Genomic DNA, 26772 nt, shown 5'->3' with positions numbered 1-26772 from the left:
ACATTCTACTTGAGATCAGGAACTGAGCATGAGGCCTTCAGCATACAAAGCACATGCTCTGTCACTGTGTAATGCCCCTCCAAGAAAGATGTTTGGGGATATATTCAGAGTTTAGCAATATCTAGTGAGTCAGTTCAAGACAAACTGTAGGTCAGCAGTATCCACCCGAGGTGGTTCCTCAGGGCCTCATGCAGAAAAGTGTCTTCCCCAACGCCTGAAATCCCCTGTCCAGAGGTGTGAGGGACTTCACCTGGGACTTCCTCCATCCAAAGCAGATACTCTGCCACTGAGCCACGGACCCTCCCAGAGTGGTATTTGCATTGAACAGAACAATAAGGAAATGGAATAATGATGGAGTTTTCTGGTTTTCATTGGTCTCACTTTCATTATCTACAAGAGCTAATTGTAGAGAACATTCTGTTGGGGAGGGGCCATTCAGTCCCTGACATCTCCAGTTAAAAGGATGGGGAGGGGTGATGTTAAAGACCCCTGATGGTGACCCTGGAGAATCCCTGCCAATCAGAACAGAACAGACTGCCCTCCCCCCAGCTATGGCCCAGAACTCCAAAGTAGCTTCACATATTCACCCATCCATTTCCTCATTTCCTGTCCTTTACATTCATTTGTGGGAAGATTGTCAGTGGGGCAGGGGGTGCTTCACCATTTTAATTTATATTTTGCGTCTGATTTTGGTTTGTTGTCGAGTTCAGTCTTTGAAAATGCAGCTTTTTCATTTGGTTCTCTCTTCCTCATCAACCTCTCTCCTCACAGGTCCATTTATGTTATGGTTTCTAAACTGAAAAACACTCCTCTTTGTTTTTAACACCATGTCGCCTTTTACTAACACAGCTGTTTTGTCAACTCTGGTGGCAAAGCGAGAAGTAAAAGTGGATTATAAACAAATATACAACAGCAGGAAGCTTTTGAATCTTTACATTCTCTTAAACTTGCCGAGGTTCAAGCAGCCTTTGCCTGACTGAACGAGTCACATTAGGAATGAAAGAGATTCCATTGCTGACTTTGGATAGGCTGCTTCAACAGAAAAGGTTGCTCAAGATACACATGCATGAAATTCACATGAGACCTGCCTTCTCCAAGAATGACCAAGTATAACTGAGTCATGTCTTCAAAAGAATGATGTCATGAAAACTTGTTAGGATCCAATTTGGGATATGAATTTGTTTGGCTAATAACACTGCACTATAATTACAAATCAAGGACCTTTCTTCCAGGAAGTTATGATCTGGCACATAATCAGTGGTGGGATCCAAAAATTTTAGTAACAGGTTCCCATGGTGGTGGGATTCAAACAGTGGTGTAGCGCCAACGGGGCTGGGCGGGGCACAACAGGGGCGTGGCCGGGCATTCCGGGGTGGGGCATTACTGGATGGGGCTGTGGCAAGGACGCAGCCGCTGCACCAGTCCTTGGGCGGGAAACGAATGCAGGCAGGCGCAGGCTGCCATGCACGCCAGTTCACCTCCTGCTAGACTGCTTCAAGTTCTGCGCGCTACTGCTGAGGAGCGAAGGAGGGGCGTAACTAAGGCAAAAATCACGTGGCAAAATCACCAATTAGTAACCACCTCTCGGCACACACAAATAATTAGTAACCTACTCTCGGGAATCTGTGAGAACCTGCTGGATCCCACCTCTGCACATAATACTATACAATGTTCTGTGCATGTACACTCAGCATTCAGAGAACGAGGCATTCAAATCTGGCTTTTTCTTAATTAAGCTTTCAACAAGTGCTCTAAAACTACACCCTTTTCCACATGGCAGCACTCTCCTGTGGAAGCCCAGGTGTCACTACAACTACCGATTCCGCAGGGCAAGTTTCCCTGCATTTTTTCTGCCCCAGTCCCACAGTGATCATTTTATTCCCTTTACATTCTATGGGAGTTTTTTCCAAGGTTTTAAAATACATGTAGCACGGGATATACTGAAATGCCAATACACTGACATACCATTGCTGATTTCCTCATATCCAAAACCCTCAAAAGCTTCCGGATGTCAAGAAAGATAATGCCAACATTTCTATATCCTAAGCCTGTCATGACACATAAGGGCACACACATATACAAGTGGGTGGCCAAGAGCCTCGGGAAAGACTTCCTTGAAGGCAGATAGTAGAAGTGGGCAGTTTCCTTTGGCACAGGAGAAAGCACATCCGCACAGTTAATTTCAGAGAAGGGAGATTTGTACCAGCTCCTCAGTTGTCTGGATAACCAACAAAAACATTTGGGAACTCAGAAATTGGAATAATTGTTTTTTCACCAGTGTGCTCTGATACATCACTACACTTCAAAAAAAGGGGAAGGTGGGGATTTGAACCTGTGCCTCCCTGATCACAGTCTGACTTAAGATTACCTAGCTGGCTGTTGTGAAGAAGGGATACTGGACGAGAATAATTTTTTTTTAATCTGATCCACCAAGGAGGGTTAGGAGGGTTTTTAAGAATCAACACTGTTCAGGGCCATATTATCAAGTTATATTATCACGTTCATGTGGCTATATGAATTTACACCAGGTTTTAAAGAATTTTCCCACCCCTGTTGTATTTTTTATATACGAATACACACACCTTATAAATCACATTTTGTTTTCTCACGATATAAATTGATAGTAACACACACCATAGAATTTTGAAGCTAAACAGGTTAATTCACTTTGGTTCACAGCCCTGCTCTTATTGAAGAAGAGAAGTTTGGATTTATACCTCACTTTTCTCAACTGCAAGGAGTCTCAAAGCAGTTTACAAATCCCTTCCCTTTCGCTCCCCACAATAGACACCTTGTGAGGGAGGTGGAGCTGAGAGAGTGTGGAGAAAACTGTGACAGGTCCAAGGTCACCCAGCAGGCTGCATATGGGGGAGTGGGGAATCAAACTTGGTTCTCCAGATTAGAGTCCTCCTGCTCTTAACCACTATACCTTGCTGGCTCTCATTGAAGCAATTATTTCTGGTCAAGCCAGGTCACAATTCATAAAAGTCAAGTGACACAGAATACCCTGTTTTAAGGACATTAGAAGAGTTTTGGATTTATATCCCCCCCTTTCTCTCCTGCACGAGACTCAAAGGGGCTTACAACCTCCTTGCCCTTCCCCCCTCACAACAAACACCCTGTGAGGTAGGTGGGGCTGAGAGAGCTCCGAAAAGCTGTGCCTAGCCCAAGGTCACCCAGCTGGCATGTGTGGGAGTGTACAGGCTACTCTGAATTCCCCAGATAAGCCTCCACAGCTCAGGTGGCAGAGCAGGGAATCAAACCCAGTTCCTCCAGATTAGACACATGAGCTCTTAACCTCCTACGCCACTGCTGCTCCATTAGCCCGTCTATTGACTGGGTCTTGGAACCTCTGGGGTACATGCAAGTCAGAAACAGGAAGGACCCCTATGTGGCCTCCAACAGACAGTGCCAGCAGCAGAGACCAGAGTCGTTCATCTCCCTACAGGTATACTCTGCATCGACACACACTCCCAAGCCCAAGTTCACTGGGAAGTGAGCCAGCTAGCCAGCTAGGGTACTGAGTTTGGCAGAGCACTAGCTCAGGGTACATCCATCAATGGGCAGTCTTCTCACCTAACACTCAACGGCTGCTACAAATAATGCCAAGAGTCTACTAAACATGCCAGGCTGTATGAGCGGTTTTTTTTATCAGTTTGCTAATGGCAAAGCCTTTCATCCCATTTTCATGTTTTCCATGGACAGTGACCGCAAGCAGGTGTTTGGAGAGGCAGTAGGAGAGCAAGACTCAACGAACTTGAGTCCTGATCTTGCTTCAGCCAGGCAAAATCCACCTTGTGGATCTGTGGAATCTCACGCAAGAAGATCCAAGGAATCTGATTGCCCCATCATCCCCTCTGCCCATGCCACCTGAGGCCAGCACACACATTTCTTTAATGTCAGCCTAATTAGTCCAGACTGGAAGGCATCGGGCAAGAAGCCGCAGGGCAGCTGGGAAACCCAACGGAGGAGAGGTTTTAGGGGGGATTAGACAGGTCATGGAATCCCAACACGAAGCTGTCACTGCCAGAGAGAGGACACTAGAGTGCTACCATATCTTTATGAAAGGTGGTGGCCAGGATGTTCCCCTTGCCTCCCAGGAACATCATGGGTAACATAAACTTGCAAAATAAATAAAGCTCAACATGTAATACTAGCAACATTGTCCTGCCCTTCCACAGCTGCATCCAGTTTTTTCCTTCCCTTTTGCTGCGTGCTCTCTTTCTTTTGGGCTTTTTGTATTTCACTGGATCTGCAGCATGGTAATTAATGCAGATCTATAATCTCTATCTTGTGTTCTTTTTCCTATTCTTTGCTGCTATGTTATTATGCTTTGCAAAAAAAAATTATTTGTGTTTAGAAACATTTAGGGTTTTTTTTTTAATTATTGGGACAGCTTACAGCATCACTGCCCATCCAATCGGTGGAATATCTGGGAATGATACTGCAAATGAAGATAGCTGAACATCATGCAATTAGGAAGTATGAACATAATGCGCATGCCTTGTCTTATATGACAGGGATAAATCATGTGTGGAACTTGTGCACAGAAGTCATGAAATGAGCTAAAGAAGCAATTAAGGAAACCCTCCTGATTTGCTACAGATGCTTATATTAGTTGTGCTTGGAAATATGACCGGGAGCAACTTGTGATCCTCACGCTCGATTCAAACACCAAAAAGGGGAACAGAACCCAATCAAGACAATAGAGGAAACTGCAAATGTTGAGCTGAAAACTATAAAATCTATACCAAAATTAATATATTTATTATCTAGCGTAGACAAGAAAGTTAGCTAAAAACACAAGGCCTAAATTTCAGGCTACACCTTCAAAAATCAGCGGAAATTGTATATCTTGTAAACACTGTTGTTGATAGAGTTATGTCAATGACCAATAAAGGACCAGACACATTTTGGTTTATTCGGTGGCCACGCACAGAAACATTTTTATGAAAATAACACATCTGGAAATGGTCCTTGTAAATATTATTGTCGGTAAATGAAAAACCTGATATCCTGGGTGCCCTGATGTTTTCTTGTAACAAAAACCATGGATTTTGCACGTACATCACACTGGCTCACACTTAATCTGATATATACCAGTAATTACCCGTGTTTCCAGATGTGACCATAATACCTATACAATCTATTTCCGGACATGTTATTTTTATAATAAGGTTTTTACATATGACCACCGAGGAAGGCTGAATAAGCCAAAATACAGTCCTTTTCCCGCCAACCTCCATGTGTCCCCTCCCCTCCCCTCCCCAACCCACCCACCAACCCCATCATCCTTACAGAGGCACACACATGGAGTACTCTACGTCAAGAAAGTTTTATTGTGTATATGGGGGGAGGGGACACAGAGGGATGGGAACATCCATCCATAGGTGTCAAACTCGCGGCCCTCCAGATGTTATGAACTACAGTTCCCATCATCCCCTGCCAGCATGATGTGAGTTTGACACCTAAAACCATGCCTAACACTCCTAGAGCAGCTGGGTAGTCAAATTGCGGGGTAACCAGCACCAGCCACCTGAATGGCCTGGATCCATGCCAACAGGGGACTTGTTTGACAGAAAAGCCTCTGGGTAAAAGCAAAAGGTTAGCAGTCATATGCAGTTCTGAACCTGTTGAATAGCCTCCTGCAATGATCTGTGGGGAGAAAAAACAGGTCTCGTGGCCAGAGCAGGGTGTCAGAGGTTTTTCCGTGGGCACTTGAGGGCTCCTGTGGATTGTCCAGCCAGTCAAGTTGCCAGCTGTTGGGTGTGAAGACAATGGCATTGGCGCAGCTGGCCCTGCCCCCTTCGGCTTTAGGATTGCGTCACTGGTGTCTGCGTCACCTGCCTGCTGCTTCTGCCAACACTGCCTTTAATAGACAGATATTCCTTGACATCTGCTTGATGGTGGGAGGGAGAAGTCTTCCTCAGCAACACAACAGGTAAAAGTTCTCATTTGCAACATGAGGACTTGTGATTTTGGTGCTATGCTTTTTGCCCCCACCCCTATGCTCCCTGGCCCTCAGAGGACACCCACTACTGAGAGAGATGTGGTGCATTTGCAGGTCCTGGCTAACGGTCCCTCCTTCTGCCCGCTCTCATCATCCCCATTTGTGAGAGAGAGAAGAGAAGGTAAGGTGTTGGATCTCCAGCTGTTGGTGCTGCCTAGAGGAAGCTAAGACCACAAGAGGCACCCAGCTTACTAGGACAGCTGACCCCACAAGGATGAAAGGGAGGAGGAAGACGGTTTAGGGATTTACCTGTCATTGAACATCAGGTCCTGGCTGTTGCATTTGAACATCTGCTGAATTGGGAGAGTTCAGCCTCAGAGGATGTAGTAGACGTTGCTCTCCAAAGTGAGTGTTGGTGCAAAGTGCAAGCCCCAATGCACTCAGTGTGCTTTTCCCACCACCCCAAATGCTGCGTCTGCGTGTCATCCCATGCCACACACCCTGCCTTCAGAGGTGTGAAGTGTCCTGCCAGGGGTTTTTGAGTGAGGGGGAGCTGCCATTGGCTGCTCTGAAAGAGCTTAGCCGGTGCTTAGGAGCATGACACTGGTCAAGTACTTAGTTGGGACTGTACCAAGGGGAGGCACTCTGTCAAACGCTACAGTGCAGCCACTATTTCTGACAGTGCAACTTTGTACCAGCAAAAGGGAGTGCTCCCCAGCCAAAAGGGTACAGGGATCTAACTAACATTGGGTCCCACCCCTAGGAAGCTCTCTTTTATAGCAAAGCAACGTAGATGTACCAGTGCGCAGATGTCGCACAGATGCACTGCACCCATGTACTAACTGCCAATTGTGCCGGCACATGGGTCAGATGCTTCCTATGTGGCTCTCCCCGCAGCAGACACCTTGTGAAACAGGTGGGGCTGAGAGAGTTCTGAGAGAATTGTGACTAGCCCAAGGTCATCCAGCAGGCTTCATGAGCAGGAGCAGGGATACAAGATTACTTGGTTCACTAGATTAGAGTTCACCACTCATGTGGAGGACTGGGGAATCAAACCCGGCTCTCCAGATTAGAGTCCATCTGCTCTTAACCACTCCACCACTCTTGGCAGCAGGGAATCGCAGCGCAGAAACCTAGAGCTTTTCCTCCATGCGGTGCAGGAGACCACACTGGCATGGAGGGGGCCATTCTGGGGGCATTCCCAAAGGACTTCTGACCCAGGAATGCCCCTTTCAGCAGTGCAGACTTGCACCAACAAGGGTGGCGTAAATCTTGTGCACCTATCTGCTTTCCCAGGGAAGAAAGGAGTTTCCCCTTCTCCCTGGCAACCACACCACAGACTGCTTCTTTGGAAGCAGTCTGGTGGTGGCGTCCCCAGCTGCCACTCCCCACCCCCAGCCTTTGTATTGGGCTGCAAAACTCTTTCTTCTTCTCCCACCTATGAATCTAAAGATTTTTTCAAGGACAAAGATGGATACAAAAAAACCCCACTTGTGAATCACCACTTTCCTTTTAAGCACAACTGCTGCTGGTATACAAGATAAGCATCTGGTTTTTCTATTTATTTTAAACACTTTAGACACCCTCCGTTTCATGATCTGAGAAGCACAAGGAAGGCAGGTTAGGTTGTTGTTGTTTTTTGCAGTAAAGCTTCTCCATCCAAAACGACAAGAAGCTTTCCATTTGATACTACACAGGGCGCAAAAGACACACATTCTACTGCTATCTCAGTACCCTTTCCCATGCCCCAGAGCTGGTAAAGTGGTGTAGTGGTTAAGAGCAGGTGGATTCTAATCTGAAGGACCGGGTTTGATTCCCCACTCCTCCACCTGAGTGGCAGAGGCTTAGCTGGTGAACCAGATGTGTTTCTGCACTCCTACATTCCTGCTGGGTGACCTTGGGCTATTCACAGTTCTCTCAGAACTCTGTCAGCCCCACCTACTTCACCAGGTATCTGTTGTGGGGAGGGGAAGGGAAAGGAGCTTGTAAGTCACCTTGAGTCTCCTTACAGAAGACAAAGGTGGGGTATAAATCCAAACTCCTCCTCTTCTTTGGCTTTTCCAAACCTCTTCCGGCCTGTGCTTCACTACTGTGCTGTGTGTTGTTGCAAAGTGGTGCAATGCAAGGAAGCCACAGTGTTGACACGGCCCCTGTTTTACATCTCTTGCATTGTCCTGAGTTAAGAGGGAGCTGCCAGAAAGATCAAGCAAAGGAGTGCTTGTGAAAGCGAAACCCTTGGCCGATTGAAATGGAGAGCATAAATTTATAGTCAGCCTAGATGACCACAAGCAATAAAAACAAAAACTCTGTATGCACATTACATTGCATGTGTCTACATCACATGGAGCTGCCTCATCCTGAGTCCGACCCTAGATCTATCAAGGTCAATACTGTCTGCTCTCCAAGGTCTGAGGTTGAGGACATCAAAGGCAGTGTTGAGATTCCATGGCCACGGGCAAAAATCTAGGATGGGGCCTCAGAATCAGTGCCAATTCCCACGGAGGCCCCACCATGCCTATCTCCCGTCACTGGGTCCAACAAAGGAGAAACCCAAGGGAGCTGCTTCTGCCAAGCCAATCACGCTCCTCCATCAGAGCAGCAGGGCTGTGGGTGGCCATTCCTCCCAGCAAGGGGCCTAGAACAGCTGCCCCTGTTGCCCATTGGTTAAGACAGCCTCTGGTGCCCATCATCTGCTTCCTGATCTTTTAACGAGACATACCGGGGATTGAACCTGGAACCTTCTGCATGCACTGTAGATGCCACTAAGCATTGACCCCTTCTTACCATGCACGAACATATGTACATTTGTTTGTAAGAAGGAACTAACATTCACTTTTTAAAGAGTGCTGAGGGCACTATCTGGATAAAGTGTTTAGATTTGAGTCCAGTCGCACCTTAGGCCCCTTCCGCACATGCAGAAGAATAATGCACTTTCAATCCACTTTCACAATTGTTTGAAAGTGGATTTTGCTATTCCGCACAGTAAAATTTAGCTGCAAAGTACACTGAAAGGGGATTGAAAGTGCATTATTCTAAATATGCGGAAGGGGCCTTAGACGACCACAAGATTTTCAGGGTATAAGCTTTTGACAGTTGAAGCTCCCTGTGAACTTTGGAAAGCTTACATCCTGAAAACCTTGTGGCTGTCGAAGGTGCTACTGGACTCAAATCTCACTTCTCAACTGCAGCCCAACACAGCTGCCCTCTGAAACGATCTTCAGGGATGGAACTTGTGATCAATCCCACCCATTCCACTGCTATCTCAGTACTCTTTCCTAGGCCCCAGATTTGGTAAAGCGAGGTTTTTGGCTCTTCCAAACCTCTTCTGGCCTGTGCTTCACACAGACACTTATCTTGTATTCCAGTGGCAATTGTGCTTAAAAGGAGAGAAAGCAATAAATCACACATTTAGTCAAACACATACTGAATGCAATATAAGAGTACAGAAAGCATGCACAAAGGAAAGTCTCGTGTGGTATTTGGTTTGTACTGTTCTCTGAGACATGCGTACAGGGCTACAATGTGTTGCTTATCAGTTTTTTTAAAAAGCAGCTACGTTAAGGTCATCTTGGGCCAGTCAGTTTCATTCAGCCTAACTAAATTCATGGGGTTCTTGTAAGGATAAAAAGGAGGAGGAAGAGAGGACCCCAAGCTCCTTGAAACAGAATTAAAATGCTTGCAATCAATATGAACGCATCTTTTGGGGAGCCGATACTGTTGCCATTGTTAATAGATGTACCACTACTGCAGTCTACAGATTAGTTCTGCACCGTACCCTATGCACCCTTAGGAGTCCCCATTCCAGTGAAGAGCCATGACTCAGTGGCAGAGCATCTGTTTTACATGCAGAAAGCCTAGGTTCAGTTCTCAGCATCTCCAGTAAAAAGCACCAGATAACAAGTGCTGCAAAAGAGCCTGAGAAACAGCTGCCATTCAGAGCAGACAATTTTGACGTCGATAGGCCAAGGGCCAGACTCAGCAGACAGTAGCTCCAGGAGGTTTTCTGCCCTAAATCCCATTCAAATGTACCTTTTCACAAAGTGTATGGAACATAGATTTGGGTATACTGCTCACCCAGGCCCTTTGGCCCAGAAAATTGTAGCCAAACCGATCTCTCTGTTACTGTAGCCTAACTCAGCAGTTGAATAGGAGAATATGCATGCCTAGCATCTTCATCTGGGTTGCCCCATGAATCTGAGCCAAGCAGGCTGCCCTGCCACTGGGCACTGCTTCTCTTGGCAGAAGGGCATCAAAAAGTGAATCCCCCGTTTACACAACAGATGTGCCAGAAAGAAGACTATCCTCTCCTTCCAAATGCTTCCCAAATCCTCCATTGCTTGGTACTGTTGTACCACACTCGCAATTGCTTTTGCTACATTTTCAGGAATAATCTGTGCTCTAAACACACTTGGGGGGAGAGAGTTGAAGAGGAAAAGGAGAGGGTAGGAAGGCCGCCGGGCATCCCTCCCAGTCTTTTATTCCTCTGCTGTCTCCTAGCAACGCTATCTGTTGCCATGGAGAGTGCAGCATACCCCATCCCCAATCAGCTCACGGGGAGCTAGGGCATCATTCCACAGCACAGGCCCTTGGCACATGTTCAGAATCTAAACAGGGATGACACTCTCTTGGGGAAGAACAGCTGGGAAATCAGAATGCAACCCCCACCCCCTCCCACACATGCTGTCATTTACCCACTGGATCCAGAGCAAGAACACAGAGAACATACAGTGCAAAAAAAAAATCCAGAAGGTAGAGTGCTCTCATAGTAATATCTGGTGGCCAATGGTGGTGGCCTGCAATGAACAGAACATAAACTCAAGGTCAAGTGGCTGTAAGCATCATTTTAATGTAAACATACGCACCTATCGCTAGAAGAAGGGAGTACACACTATTCCATTGTGCCTCTGGGATCTGAAGTTATGTGGATCCCACAATGAGCATTAGTATTCCTGTCCCTTTTAAGTAAGTTAGCTTTATTTATAGTCAATGACCAAAAACAATACAGTTCTCTAATACAGCAAAAAAAATCTACAGCAAAACAGCAAAGGCAACTCTCTCCCCAATACTACAGCACTTCCCATATACATATCATTATATAATGTAAGCATATCAAACAGAACATAAATAGTTAAATGGGATGCCATAATCAGTACATTTTTTCTTTTTCATAATGAACAAGCAGAACTTTGCTACCAGTTTAGTGATATTCTTATCTTGTAATAATTTATCGCAACAAACTTCATCAGAACAATATGTCATATTATGTAGCAGATATGACAGGTACTTTCTATCCCTTATGCGTGCTCTTAAGAGTCAATAGATAATAAAAACTTAGGTCATTAATGGCAAAGTCAGAAGAAACTGGAAGGTTTAACAGAAGAGCCCTCTCTAAAGATCTCAAACTGGCGCACAGAATTCACCTGTGGAATAATTAATTTCAAGCGGTTGCCTGAAAGTCTTTGCCAAATTAAGAATGCAAAGAGCCCTTCTAGATCAGATGACAAGCCCATCTTGGAGATTCCATTCAGCTTTCATGGTCAATAGCTTCATGAATTTCTCTTATGCCCTGTTTAATCCATCTAATTCACCACAGTGAATTCCATAAATCACATGCATTATATGAAGAGAATCATAGAGAACTGTAACTGAAAATAGCTCATAAGAGCATAGGCGGAGCTCCCATGGGGCGGGGAGGGGGCAAACACCCTGGACGGCGGCGTGGGGGGCAGGCAGAGAATCACTCCCACACACTCCTCCCCCTTGGGCTGCCTTGCAGCCCAGAGCAGCATGGCGGAGACTGGGCGCCCAGCGGCAGCCAAGACAGGCTGCTCTTTTAAACTTTAAAAATTTTTTTAACAGCTTTTAAGTCTTTCAACTATGGTAAGTGGGGTGTGGGGACAGCACGGGGCTGGAGCCGTTTTTGCCCCGGGCGCAAGTCCCCGTCCCCCCCAAGCCACTGCATAAGAGTTTTCCCACTGGATTACATCAAAAGTCAGTCCAGTGTACACTCCTGTTTCCCATAGAGGCCAACCAGATGTTTTCAGGAAGCCCACAAGGAGGTCTCAGGCAATGCTCTTGGTAACAGATACCCCTAGAAACTGGTGCGCTGCCTCTGAATGTGGAGGTTCCATTTTGCCATCATGACTAATACTGGGTGTTAGAAAACCAGGAAAAAGATAAAATGGCGGAAATTTCTCTGAGGCCATTTATTTGCTAAAGTTTATAGGTGGGTTTGAACTGCAGGTACTTTCTGCAGCCCTCTTGGCAGTGCATCTTTCTCTGCCCTCCATGTCTTCTAATGAGAACGAGTAACTTAGCAGAAGGCCAGTTATTTCCTATTCAGGTATCTTTAATGTGATTGAATCCTTTACGATGTATATATCTTTGCCCTGTTTTCTTGCCAGCATGATGTAGTGGTTCAGAGTGGTGGGCTCTAATCTGGAGAACCGGGTTTGATTCCCCTGTCCTACATACGAAGCCTGCTGGGTGACCTTGGTCCAGTCACAGTTCCCTCAAAACTCTCTCAGCCCCACCTACCTCATAAGATGTCTGTTGTGGGGAGAGGAAGGGAAGAAATCTGTAAGCCACTTCAAGACTCCTTATGGTTGGAAAAAGTGGGATATAAAAGAAGGGGAGGAAAGGGGGTAAAAGGATATGGAGGATGAAACATAAAGATGTATAATATAAATCTGTAACAATCCAAGATATCAATAAAAAAATTTTTTTAAGAAAAAGTGGGGTATAAATCCAAACTCTTCTCTTCCTCTTCTTGCTTTATTTAAAACATTTCTGTGCCACCTTTCCACACAAACAGGGTGCCCAAGGCAGCAAACACAAAACATTTCAGCATTAAAACACCATTTAAAAATAAAAAGTATATATAAAATAAACAATTTAGTGATAACAGTTCTAGTTTCACTGGGCAAGCAGGTCAATCCCTATGTAAAAGAAAAAATGGTTATAAATCTGATATAAAAAACCCCACAACACTCAAAAACTAGTGAGAAAACATTTTCATGTTCCAGATTATTCTACTGCTGACCAATGAGCAACAAACAGAAAAGCTCCAAAGGGAGATTAAAAGGTGAGATTGCTGAGCTTGATTTCATTCACAAATTCAGGTGTGCCAGGGCTGAACATGGGATTCTTCTCTCTCACTGCAGACACTAATTTTTTGTTCCTGGGCATTTATCTGCTGGTATAATCAAGCTGATTAGAATATGCATTGTATCTCTGAATCCTGAGTTCTTCCTTTGCAACATTCCTCCCACTTTCTGATTGACATATAAAAACTTAGAGGTCTCCATTCCAACTTGCACCTGACAAAGGGAGCACTGACTCCTAAAAGTGTACACCCCCCAAATCCTGTTGGTCTCTAAGATGCCAGTGGACTCAAATCTAGCTGCTCGAACAAAGAAAAAAGTCTTCACTCACTGGCAGAAGACAATAATAGAGGGAGACAAACGAGGTATGGAGTTTCGTAATTTCAGTGCCACAACCAAGAAGGCCCTTACTTAGGTTGCCACCCATCTAACCTTAGGTGGCAGGGGCACCCAAAGTAGGGCCTTCAAAGATGACTGGAGCAGATGGGTGGGTTCATATGGGGAAAACTGGTCCTTAAGGTATGCTAGACCCATGCCATACTGGGCTTTAAAGGTCAATACAAGAACCGTACACTGGGTCTAGAAGGAAATTGGGAGTCAGTGTAGATGGAGGAAGAGTGGAGCAATGTGGTCCTTACGACACACTCTAGCCAATGCTCTGGCCACAACATACCATACCAACTGTAATTTCTGGACAGTCTTCAAGGGCAGCCCCATATAAAGCACATCCACATACTGATGGCTACTCAGTCCAAATTTAATGCATGTCTCGAGCTGCTTTTGTAGTATGTGATTCATAGTGTTTTAAAAAGCTACACCAGTGTCAGTGAAACCCTTCACTCCATATCTTCTGTCTCAATCACAGAACCACCCAGTCACACTTAAGTATGCGATCCTAAACCAAGTTACATGCTTCTAAGCTCACTGACAGTGTAACTCTGCTTAGGACTGTATGGTTAAGTCTGGTGGTCATCTAGGGCAGGATGACAGAGTGAGGCATGACCCATTTCCCTCTTTGTTTCTGCCCCCATAACTCACAAGGTTCTAGATCGCCATCACTGCCAGACTAAGCCTCTTGTTTTAATTTATTGATTTACTTCCATTATAACCTGCATATCTTGCCAATGGCTCACAACATCCTTCTTCTCTCCTTCATTTTCCCTTCACAACCACCATTCTGTGAGGCAGGCTAGGTTGAGGCAGTGTATGACTAGCCCAGGGTCATCCAGGGAGATTCCACAGCCAACTAAGGATTTCCAATTGGGTTTCTCAGATCCAAGTCTGGCACTCTAACCACTGTATCAGGTTTGCCAGCATTTGACCCTCCCTTCCCCTGCACGTCTGGCGGCTTCTTTATTCTTGTACAGTCAAAGACCAGGATAAACTTCACAGATTGCTCAGAAACATTAATAGTGTGTAAACCTTAAAATAAGAGCCTTGTGGCGTAGTGGTTAAGTGCTTGCACTGCCACTCACATGGTCAGGAGTTTGAGCCCCCTGTGGGTCAGATATCCTGGCAGCTGGCTCATGGTCAACTCAGCCATCCATCCATCCATTTCTTGGTCGGTAAATGAGTACCTAGCTCACAGCTAGGGGGTAAAGAATAGCCAGGGAAAGCAATGGCAAACTACCCCACAAAAGAGGCTTGCCTGTGAAATCACTGCTCGCAGTGATACCCCAGGATCGGACATGACTGAAGGGGAAACTTTACCTTTTTAAACCTTAAAATAACATCTGCTTAAAATGTCATAACCTCATAAGGATAAGGTATAGACATGAACTGTCGATGGCTTTCATGGCTGGAATCACTAGAATGTTGTGGGTTTTCCAGGTTGTATTGTCGTGCTCCAGTAGTATTTTCTCCTGATGTTTCACCTGCATCTGAGAAGATGCCAGCCACAGATGCAGGCGAAACATCAGGAGAAAATACTACTAGAACACGGCAATACAACCCAGAAAACCCACAACATTCTACAGGCATGAAATTTATAAAAATGAGAGTCTAAAATTTAAAATTCCAGTATTTAAATTGGACCCTTATCCCAGCAGTATCTGGCGAATTTTACTAGCTGTGACACAGAATTTTGCAGTATGCGCCAAAACCTTTGGGCTTTTATTTATAATTAGCACCTTAACATACACTGAACCCAAGTGACCAGGATATCTGTTAAGGAAGGGAGTAATAAACTTAAAGCAGCCCTCTTGATCAAAAGGACAGTGAAGTAAAACATGTTCTTTCCATGATTTCAATTTCCCCTGAATTGCAGGGGCATACCCTACCCTCCACGGGAGCCTTTCTATAACATCCATCCCACAGGTGCGAGTGCTTGGAATCTTGCACCCGTGTATGCCATTCTATGGATACAAGCAGTGCTGGGATTCAAATACTTTAACAACTGGTTGTTTACAAGCACCATTTCAACAACTGGTTCTGCCAAAGTGGTGCAAACCGGCTGAATCCCACCACTGGATACAAGTCTTTATAGGTAGCAGGGGAGACTACATAGCTAGCATTTTCATGAGATAGGTTCTTGTACCCTGCATAGGCGTCAAACTCGCGGCCCTCCAGATGTTATGGACTACAGTTCCCACCATTCCCTGCCAGCATCATGCTGGCAGGGGGTGATGGGAACTGTAGTCCATAACATCTGGAGGGCCACAAGTTTAACACCTGTGCTAGAGCTTGCTTTGCCTGCTAGTACCTTATTGATAAGGCAAAGTGGGGTTCTCCTCTCCTCCATTTATAGAGCAGACACACTTACAATCCCTTCCCCCACCAGTCCGAAGTGGAATTCCTCGATTATTTTGTGAACAAAAAACCCAATGTATGTGAATTTTGATCTCTGCACATGTGAAGAAGAGGAGTTTGGATTTATACCCGGCATTCTACCGCAAGAAGTGTCAGTGGCTTACAAACCCCTTCCTTTCCTCTCCCCACAACGGACACCTTGGGAGGCAGGTGGGGCTGAAAGAGTTCTGAAGAACTGTGACTAGCCCAAGGTCACCCAGCAGGCTTCGTGTTTAGAAGTGGGGAAACAAATCCAGTTTACCAAATAAGAGTCCGCCGCAGCGCCGCTCATGTGCAGTTGAGGGGAATCAATCCCAGTTCTCCAGATTAAAGAACACTGGGACAAGATGGAGGCCCACACTGAGCTTTGGACTTTAGCCTCTCTCTTTTTTTTGCAGCGAGAAAGTACATGAAAAATCACTGGCGTTCCCAGTTGCCAATAGCTCCAAAAGTCCACTTCAAGGGTGACTTTGCAGAAAAGTTTTTTTAAAAACGCCCCTTCCCCCTGATCTTCTAAAAGTGCATATGGTTTCTCGAATGGAGAACAATTCTGTAGATTGCAGCGACCCTTTTTGTTCCTCTGAGTGCAAGAGAGTCCTGTCTCCAGCCAAGCCGACGCAGCTGAGCTGATAGGCTGGAGTCGTAGTTGGATCCCGGGCACCATCCGAAGTCATTCAACGGAACCTGTCCGCCGCGCAGGGGACAAAGGCTTGAGGAAGGCATGGTCTGGAAGGGTGGAAAGGACAGAAAAGGACCCCAAAGCCCACCTCTCGCTGCACCCAACCCTTGACACGTGTCCCGCCGAAGCACAGCCTGCGTGGCGAGTACCTGACACGACGGTCGCCTCAGATCTGCCTGGCAAAGCTTCCTCCCGGCTGGGCAGCTGCGTTTTACCGGGCATCGCGGCGAAGATCAAGCAAACACCCCCCAGCGCCGTCCACGTGCCTCCAAACTCGCCCACTTCCACTTTCTGCGCCAGCGACGGGCAAAGAGCAGCACTGTGGGCGGGGGCACGTGTGACGTATGTGCGGGAGGTGGGGCCGCTTCAAGATCACGTGGGCACATTTTGGGGACGGAAGTTTTGGAGGGGCGGCTTTGGCGGGGGTCATTGCGGAGGGTTGGGGCTTTGAAACTGACCCGGCGTCTTTCCACGTGGGCGCCCACCCAGAGACGTTCCCACCGGAATTCCAGGCGCCTTTACTCCAGGCACGCCCACTGAATTCCGACAGTCTGAATAAATACAGGGATCGAGGCGTTCAGCTCCTCTGCTGTTCAGGAATGAGTCTGTATCTGTCTGCCTGTCTCTGGACTATAAAACCACATGAAATTGCTTTGTATGGAATCTGTTGGGGTCACTATCAGGGGCGTCAAGAAGACTTTCGCGGTGGGAATCAGTGGTTGTTGTGGGTTATCTAGGATGGGTGCTAGTTTTTGCCACCATGTCTGGCAGTTTTTGCTCCTATGAATCACATACTACAAAAGCAACTCAAGACATGCGTTATATGTGGACTGAGTAGCCATCAGTATGTGGATGTGTTTTACATGGGGCTGCCCTTGAAGACTGTCTAGAAACTACAGTTGGTATGGTATCTTGTGGCCAGAATGTTGGCTGGAGTGGGTCGTAAGGACCACATCACTCCATTCTTCTTCCACCTACTTGGGTTCCCAATTAGATGCTGGCGAAACATTAGGAGCAAAAACTATTGGACCATGGCCACACCTCCCCGAAAACCCACAACAACCTCAAGGAGAGTTCTTTCACCCTACCTAATACTTGATCCCTCTTAACTGCAAAATGAACCTAGTACCTTCTGCATGCAAAGCAGATGCACAACCACCAAGCCAACAAAAATATGTCAGGCTAGGAGACCCAAGTTCAAATGCCCACAAAGTTATGGAGATCTCCGTATCCTGGGTCAGATAAACATGTGTCTGTCTACCAAGGGTCGCTGAGTAGGCAAAGTGGAGAAGGGTAGAACCATGTACACTCCCCTGAACTCCTTGAAGAGAGGGATTTTTTAAAAGGGCATTAGATATTACCTGGATTTTATTCCTCACAGCTCACATTTCAGCTCTATGAAGGAAATCTCGCAAGCATTATGGAGCGCAGGATGGATGGGGTGCAGCTGTACACAATGGTGGGATCCAAAAATTTTAATAACAGGTTCCGATGGTGGTGGGATTCAAACAGTGGCGCCGCCGCACACACGCACCTCCAGTCCCTATTGGGCAGGGAGATTGCTTTAGTAACCCCTTTTTGGCACTCAGGAAAAATTAGTAACCACTTCTAAAGAAGTGGTGAGAACTGGTTGGATCCCACCTCTGGCTGTACATCACCTTGACCGATACGTCCAGGGGCTGATTCCTGTGCATTTCCTTTTCATACATGTGGTGTGGTTCATATACATTGGTATTAAAGATTCCTTACCCAGCCTCTGACAATATTAATAAACAGTCTGCTCTGAGCTAACTTTCTCCACATTATTGAGTGCGTCTCCATTCTGGGTAACATCTCGGCTTAATCGACCTTGCAGGGTTGCTGTGAGGACAAAATGGAGGAAGGAAGAGAATCCTATACAATGCCTGGAGCTCCTGGGAAGGAGGACTGGATAAAAACGTACTAAATAAATAATATTAAGCCAGATGAACCACTGATCTGACTGTGTATAAGATGGTGGCATACATTCTCCACTAGTCTTATGAGACATGTTCCTAAACTGGCTGTTGTAGGTTTTCCGAGCTGTGTGGCCAAGGTCCAGTAGTTTTTGCTCCTAAAGTTTTGCTGGCACTTGGGCAGGGATACCTGTGAATAAGCACTTCCCCTGCTATGCCAGGGCAGAATGGTAACAGAGACAGTTGACTGACCCAAGGTCAATCATTGAGTTTCATGGTTAGTAGGGATTTGAAGCTGAGTCACCCAGATCCCAGTCTAGCCCAGGGGTCTGCAACCTGTGGCTCTCCAGATGTTCATGGACTACAATTCCTATCAGCCCACATGCTGGCAGAGGCTGGTGGGAATTGTAGTCCATGAACATCTGGAGAGCCACAGGTTGCAGATTCCTGGTCTAACCACTGTGCCACTTTCTGATTGGCAGCAACTCTCCAGAATATCAGGCAGAGAAAGATCTTTGCTATCTCTACAGATGTTTTGGGCGCTGTGTGGTTTCCGGGCTGTATGGCCGTGTTCTAGCAGCATTCTCTCCTGACGTTTCGCCTGCATCTGTGGCTGGCATCTTCAGAGGATCTGATGTTGGGAAAGCAAGTGGAGTATATATCTGTTGGAGCATATATCTACTCCACTTGCTTTCCCAACATCAGATCCTCTGAAGATGCCAGCCACAGATGCAGGCGAAACGTCAGGAGAGAATGCTGCTAGAACACGGCCATACAGCCCGGAAACCACACAGCGCCCAAGTGATTCCGGCCGTGAAAGCCTTCGACAATACATTCTACAGATCTTTCATGGGAGATGCCAGGGGTTAAATCTGGCACCTTTTGCATGAGGTCTGCCATGGCCCCTTCCCCACATATAATTTTCTTGTGCTGCAGCACATCACTGGTAGACCAACTGCAGTACTGTGTGTTTGGACTGGTGGCAGCTCTCCAAGGGGAATTGTCTTCTGCAACAGTCAAAATGCATTCAATCAGAGGTCTGCAGCCTATGTATATATATTTATGACTTATTGTGAGACCTCATGTGTGCCACTTCTTAGCAAAAGACTTGCAACATCCAGTTTGGGTTGTGCAAACCTGATGGATAATGAATACATCAATTATCAATAATAGTGTAGAGCCAGCATGGTGTAGTGGCTAAAAGCAGTGGACTCAGGTTTGATAGTGGCTAAGAGCAGTGGACTCGGGATAGAAGAATCGGGTTTCACTTCCCACTCTTCCCCTTGAGTGCCACATGAAGCCTGTTGGCTTCATGTTCTTCAGAGCTCTCTCAGTCCTACTTACCTCACAAGAAATCTGTTGTGGGAGGGGAGGGGAAGGGAAGGGAAGGACTTTGTAAGCTGCTTTGAGACTCCTTAAAGGTAGAAAGCGGGATATAAATCCAGCTCTTTTTCTTCTAATGCTACTTTGCACGGTTCAGTTATGCAGACAGGCTTTTTGACACTGGCTCTCTGTTGATCTGTTGCTCTCAATTTTGATATAGTTTAGCCCTTTGGTAACAACAGGTTGCTGACCCTTGCTTTGAATGGAGATGCCAGGAATCGATCATGCCACCCTTTCCATGCAAGACATGTACTCTGCCACTGAACCACAGCAATGAACGTGACAAAGCCACTATCTCTGGTTTTCCTTTCGCTGCCTTTTTACAATCCCATCCCCCTCCTTCCCCCTCCCCCTCTCACCCTCCACACCCCTCCCCGTGGAAGTCTGTGCTCAATTGTCACCTGAGTGAATGAAAGCACAACGTCCTATAATTTCCTACTTGATGTCAAAAGGCATTTAATAAGGATTCTTTGTGAGTTCTTAATAACACTCTTGTCAGCACACAGAAAAAGGGAGACCCCTTCTCACAGCTCTCTCGTTTTCCTCCTCCGCTTCCATTTGGCCTATTAATTAGGCACATCACTCCTTTGTTTTGATGGAATTTTTCCTTGAAGGGGTGAAGTCTGAGAGAACTCCACAGCCCACAGCTGCCAGACAGAGTGGGCCAAAAATAGGCTTAGGGTGGGTACAACTCATGTGCTTTGCATCCAGGAAAGAACTCATGGGAGGTGCTTGGGCAATGATCTGGCCTCACCTAGGTACATGGGTAAGGGTCTCTAGGTGGAGGCAGAGGCGTAGCTCCAAGAAGGTGTGTGCGTGGGGGGGGGGTTGCACCAGGGGCAGAGGATGCACTTTTCCCCCTTGCTACGCCTCTGGGTGGAGGACCCACAAAGAACACATAGATGTCAATGGAGGGCATGATTTGCATGCCAATACAACTGATGGGTTCTGATCTATTTATTTATTTCCATCATTCACACCCATCTTTCTTCCGAACAGAGACCCAAAACAGCTTGCATCCTCCTCCTGACCGCCATTCTAGCCTCACAACAACCCTGTAAGGTAGGTTAGGCAGGGAGTGCAAGGTTGGCCCAAGGTCACTCAACAAGCATCCATGGCAGAGGAGGGATTCAAACCAGAGTCTCCAAGATCTTAGTCCACTATTCTTACCCCTTCTTAGGGTATGTCTGGATAAGGCTTGATCTGACAGCCAAATGTTCTTATTCATCCAGGGGTGTAAAGCGACTGCTTAAATTGTTAATGCACCAAAAAAATAATCCCCACCCTTCTGCTTGTCGCTGTTTAAAAACAAAACAAAACAGGATATGTCATTTTTTGTGGTTATGCGTCTAAAGAGATACTTAATTAGCAGAGATACAGAAGCAGCATCCAGTATGAAGAAGAGAGAGCAAGAAATACTTTGAGTGGTTTTATATAAACGTTTTACTAACTTTAAGGGCAAGGTTACATGGAAAAAGAACAAATCAATGCTATACTGCTCTGTTACATATTTATAGCACTAACTATACACTGAAGACTGCGTCTTGCTCTCTTCTAGAACAAAGAAAACAAGCTAACTTTAGAACTTCTGATGTATGTTCTCACTAACCAGTAAGCAGTGGCTCTCTGACTGACCAATAGCTAATCAATAGGTCAGCTCATTACAATATCACCTCAGCATCCTGTTTACATACAAACAGATGTTAACCCTTTCAAGACTGGTTGTGACAGACACTTGCAAATACCAGCATTCTTTAAGAGGAAGCTGGAGGCCAGTCCTACTGACTTGACTGCTAAAAATGAGAGAAAGTTTAAGGTGTGCGCTGCTAATCGCAGCCAGCCCAGATGCCATACCATTGCACTCAAACCCGGTTTAGGCTGTTATTGAGAGCAGACAACAAATTAGGTGGATTAATGACTTTCCCAAATCAAGCTTGAAACCAGGGGGAGAAGGTTTCTCTACCACAGGAGTCCTCAGGGTGTAGCCTACGGATGTCATGGCTCTTGCAGAGCAGGGTTTCTGATTGGCCAGTGGATGCCTTTTATGCATGCATTTTAAGATCAAGTTGTTTCAGCACCTGCAGCCAGCACTGTATTGGTGACGTTCGCTCTCATTTCTCTTTTCCATTTTTTAAGAATTACGCGTCCACTTACCTGCGTTCCTGCAGCAGCAACCCCACCACCCATGTTTGAAGGTGCCCAGTTTCAAGAAAGTCTAGTATTTCTCTATGCTCATTCCCATGTTCTGTGCTCTAATCCAAACCCTGCCCTGGTTGGATTATTGGTTGGAGAGCCAATGTAGTAGGCATGGATAGCAAGTGCTACTATCAGAGGAAGTACACATCCCATATGTGCATGAGTCTTGAGCCATAAGGGAGCAAAATTGTTGCTCTACCAACTTGAGAAACCCTATGCTTATATGCACTTTGACCCAGTCCTATTGGACTGTGCCCATGGAGGGCAGAATCTACCACTGGTCACATTCTTGTTCTGTTAACATGTAGGACTGTATTGGTTCCATAGAACCTGAACTCCTTACCAAGACTCCTAGAAGTTGAAATTAGGGTCATGAGTGGGGGAGCTTGGGGGGAAATAATTCTGGGTCCTGATCACCCTGGGGACCCGTGGATCCAGGGCTGTCTTAACACATGGGCATCCTGGGCAGTTGCTTGGGGACCCCATAAGCATAGAGGTCCCGTGCTAATCTATGTATGTTATGACTTGCTGTCAAAAATAAATACTATACTAAACAATAAATATTAGTAAAGGGGAAATGCATAATTTGCAGGTGTTTTACTAAAGATAATGAACAATATTAGTGTTAATTTTTATGGTAACAAGTGGACGCTAGCATTCAGCTCTGATTTAGTATCACAGTCACTTCTGCAACCACATGTACATGTATATGTACATATCTCATTGAGTAGTGGTTGTGTAGGTAGAGGCCCCGGTGCACTGCTTTGCCCGGGGGGGGGGGGGGGCTAAAAGGCTGTTAAGATGGCCCTGCATGGATCTGACCAACTCATGGAATTTGCTTTCATATAATTGTTGGATTGGGTGGGTCTGGATGATAGTGAGAGGGTAGCATTAACCCTTGTTAACGTGCAGCCCTCAATAGCCTCATCCAGTTTCTCTTCACATGAACACACAAGACTACCCTCTACGGAGTCTGCCCCTTGGTCTGTCAAGGTCAGCATTGTTTACTGCAGGGGTGTCCAACTCTGGCGCTTCAGATGTTCATGGACTACAGTTCCCATCAGCCCCTGCTGGCATGGCCAATTGGCCGTGCCAGCAGGGGCAGATGGGAATTGTTGTCCATAAACATCTGAAGCACCGGAGCTGGACACCCCTGGTTTACTGTGCCCAGGAGAAATTCCTCAGTCTCGGGCAGAGATCTTTCTCATCAACTCCTCCCTGATTCTTTTTGTTGGAGATGCCAAACCAATCAGCCCTGGAAGAAAAGTAGAGGTGGCGGAAAATAATCAGATAAACCCACAAAGGAAAACATTTACAGACCATAAGGATGAAGGAATAACATTCTCCTTTGTGGCCCACAAAATGGCAGCCAAGCCAGACAGCACCCTGTTCATTAGGGTCTCCAATAATGTGAAAATGGTGTGGAAAACATAAAAGAAAACTCCATGGGGGAGGAAGGGGCGCCTTGTAGTGGGAGTGCCTATCTCATTAAAAGGATCCATCAATGGAAAAAAATGGTATTGTGGATTAAATTGCAGGGTAAAACTGCTTGCTCAGGGAGGGGAGGGGGAAGAGAATCTTAAATTCAAGTGATTACTGCAGCTGAGAATGAATTAAAATCCCAGCGCAAGCAATTTAGGTCACAACCAACATACTCAAACAGTAATATAGAAGAAACAACTAGGTTGCAGGGGGCGGGGACACACACACACACCAATCCCCAACAGATATTTGTCACTCAGTGGGTGGAAAATAGGGATATAGTGCATTGATTGAGAATCTTAATTTTAAAAAGTGGATTATTGCTGTTTTGGTTATCTTTGTGTGCTTTCTTATTTCTCTTTACATGTCTCTATAGCACTGTGTGTGTTATCGGCATTAACAAAAACCGCATACATATAAAAATTACCTCCTTGACCTGCACTGGAAAACCAACAAACTCTTCTCTTGTATGGGGCTCACAAACGTCACATTCCATCCATGACATAACAACAAGGATCAGGCAAGAGAAAGAGTGCTGTCCAGATCTAGTCCTCCCCACCCTACATAAGTTAAGATTCAGTGTTCAGGTAGACAAGAGGTAGATAGAATCTAGCAAAGTAACCATGGTTAATAGTTACTTAGAATCCAGAAAATGCTGCCTCCTGCATGTTATTTGGAGTCCAGTTGTGGTTAGAGTTTCACGCCAGAATCTGGTGTACACAGGATGAAGAAGAAGAGTTTGGATTCATATCCCCCCCCTTTCTCTCCTGTAGGAGACTCAAAGGGGCTTACAATCTCTTGCCCTTCCCCCCCCCCTCACAACAAACACCCTGTGAGGTAGGTGGGGCTGAGAGAGCTCAGAGAAGCTGTGACTAGCCCAAGGTCACCCAGCTGGCGTGTGTGGGAGTGTACAGGCTAATCTGAATTCCCCAGATAAGCCTCCACAGCTCAGGCGGCAGAGCGGGGAATCAAACCCGGTTCCTCCAGATTAGATACACGAGCTCTTAACCTCCTACGCCACTGCTGCTCAAATCATCATGGAAGCTCTCTGGGCAACCCTGGGCCAATTGCCCATTCTCAGCCCAACTTACCTCATAGAATTATTGTGAGGATAAAATGGAGGAGACTATAATCTGTTTTGGGACCCTATTGTGGAGAAAGATGGGGTATAAATGGCAGAAATATATAATGCATGTAACTGAAAAAGGGGTAGGCAAAAATGTAGTGGGGGGGAGAGAGAACAAAGCAGGGAAAGATGAGGATATGGGGGTTGCCAGGAGGAGGGAAATAGTGGAAAATGGAATATTGGGTGAAATGTGGGTGGGTTCCCTACCATACAACTAACTAGGCGCAGCAGCTGACACTATGCAAATGGACCAGACCCAATAGCTGCACCGTAGCTTTCCCAGGTAGAGTGTGTCATGAGGAGGGAAGAAGGGAAAGCAGAAGACAGAGGGAAGATAAAAGTAGGTTGGCTGGTAGTTGGAGAAGGACAGAAAGAAGCAGGAAAAGGGTGGGGCTATAGGGGCTTTCAGGGAAGGGAAACAGTAGTGAGAAAGGGGGAAACAACAGGCCCCCTGCAAGTCTTCTTTGGGTCCCCACTTGCTGTGTTCCAGTTCTCTACCAGTAATACTTCCTTAATAAGCTGATCTGTGCCTGATCGGTTTAAGCTGGAAATGCTGAAATATTACAGACCTTTTTCCCTTCCTTTCCCTGAACTGTCCCCAAAACCATATCTGCCCATCTTTTATTAATGCCTCTAGTAACCAATCCATAACCTTTCAAAACCCAATTATTACCCCCTCACCCTTTCAAAATCTCTGTCTTTCAGTAGTTAATTATAGAAGAAAGTACTGCTCAAAGGTGAGAGGCTTGGATGCAAAAGGGAATTCACTTTGTGCCAAACTACAGAACTAGAATGTGTTAAAGAATTTTTATGCCCTCATCCTCCCTAATAAAAACCTATGAAAACTTTACATTTAATATTTCTAGCCTAATAACATTCCAAAGACTAGATATCAGTACTATGGCAGGGAAGGCAACATGGTATAGTCCAGGGGTCTCCAGATGTTCATGGGCTACAATTCCCATCAGCCCCTGCCAGCATGGCCAATTGGCCATGCTGGCAGGGACTGATGGGATTTGTAGCCCATGAACATCTGGAGAGTCGCAGGTTGCAGACCCCTGGTATAGTCCAATCTCATCAGATCTCAGAATCCAGGCCAGGTTAGCACTTGGATGGGAGACAGAATCATAAAATGATAGAATCATAGAGTTTGAAGGGGCCACACAGTCATTGCCCATGACACCAAAGGTTTTGCTAGTGATTGCCACATCATCTGCAATATAAACTGATCTCAAAGACCTGATTTTTATTCTGAACTCTGTGTATCCTGTAACTCCAGACAGTTACTTCAATAGCAAGAATAAGGGATAACAGTGACAAAACACACCTCTGTGGGGAGAACCACTGGACAAAATTGAATTAATAATAATAATAATAATAATAATAATAATAATAATAATAATAATAATAATAATAATAATAATAATAATAATAATAATAATAATAGGCATTGATTGAAGTGAAGAATAGACATTTGCTGCAAACCCAGAAAACCAAATAAAAATACAGAAAAAATGTGATTGAAATGAGGACTGAAAGCTGGCACAACAAAGCACTGCGCTGCCAATTTCTGGAGAAAATCAAAGACAAGGTGGACAATGAAAAGACCTGGCTGTGGTTAACAACTGGAACTCTGAAAAAGGAAACTGAATCCCTGATTTTAGCCGCCCAAGAGCAAGCCATCAGAAAAAATTCAATCAAGGCCAAAATCGAAAAATCTCCAGATGATGCAAAATGCAGATTGTGCAAAGAAGCTGATGAAACTGTAGATCATGTCCTCAGCTGCTGCAAAAAGGTTGCCCAGACTGAGTACAAACAGAGACACAACTCAGTGGCCAAGATGATCCACTGGAATTTATGCAAGAATTACAACATAAGAACAGCTAAGAACTGCTGGGAACATTATCCAGAGAAAGTAATGGAAAATGAGAAGGTCAAGATCCTGTGGGACTTTCGAATCCAAACGGACAAAGTGTTGAAACACAATACACCAGACATCACTGTGATCGAGGACAAGAAAGTGAGCATCATCGACATAGCAGTCCCCGGTGATAGCAGGGTCATTGAAAAAGAACACGAGAAGGTCACTAGATACCGCGATTTGAAAATCGAGCTTCAGCATCTATGGCACA

The 26772-nt window shown here is 45.7% G+C and overlaps 1 protein-coding gene across 2 annotated transcripts in view; it reads right to left on the bottom strand.

Annotated features, from left to right (window-relative positions):
* LOC125435127 (peptide methionine sulfoxide reductase MsrA-like) overlaps positions 1 to 16815 on the bottom strand; it is a 65760-nt gene extending 48945 nt beyond the window's left edge. For both annotated transcript variants that reach the window (XM_048501182.1, XM_048501184.1), the window contains exon 1: positions 16669 to 16815. In XM_048501182.1, coding sequence (XP_048357139.1) covers positions 16669 to 16741 — 73 coding nt within the window. In that variant the 5' untranslated portion in view covers positions 16742 to 16815. The remainder of the gene's footprint in view (positions 1 to 16668) is intronic.
* Positions 16816 to 26772: the final 9957 nt, after the last annotated feature.

This window comes from Sphaerodactylus townsendi, linkage group LG06 (assembly GCF_021028975.2).
Source record: "Sphaerodactylus townsendi isolate TG3544 linkage group LG06, MPM_Stown_v2.3, whole genome shotgun sequence".
In the NCBI taxonomy this organism is placed as follows: Eukaryota; Metazoa; Chordata; class Lepidosauria; order Squamata; family Sphaerodactylidae; genus Sphaerodactylus; species Sphaerodactylus townsendi.
The sequence above is the reverse complement of the archived record's forward strand: the minus strand, read 5'-3'. Positions and strand labels throughout refer to the sequence as shown.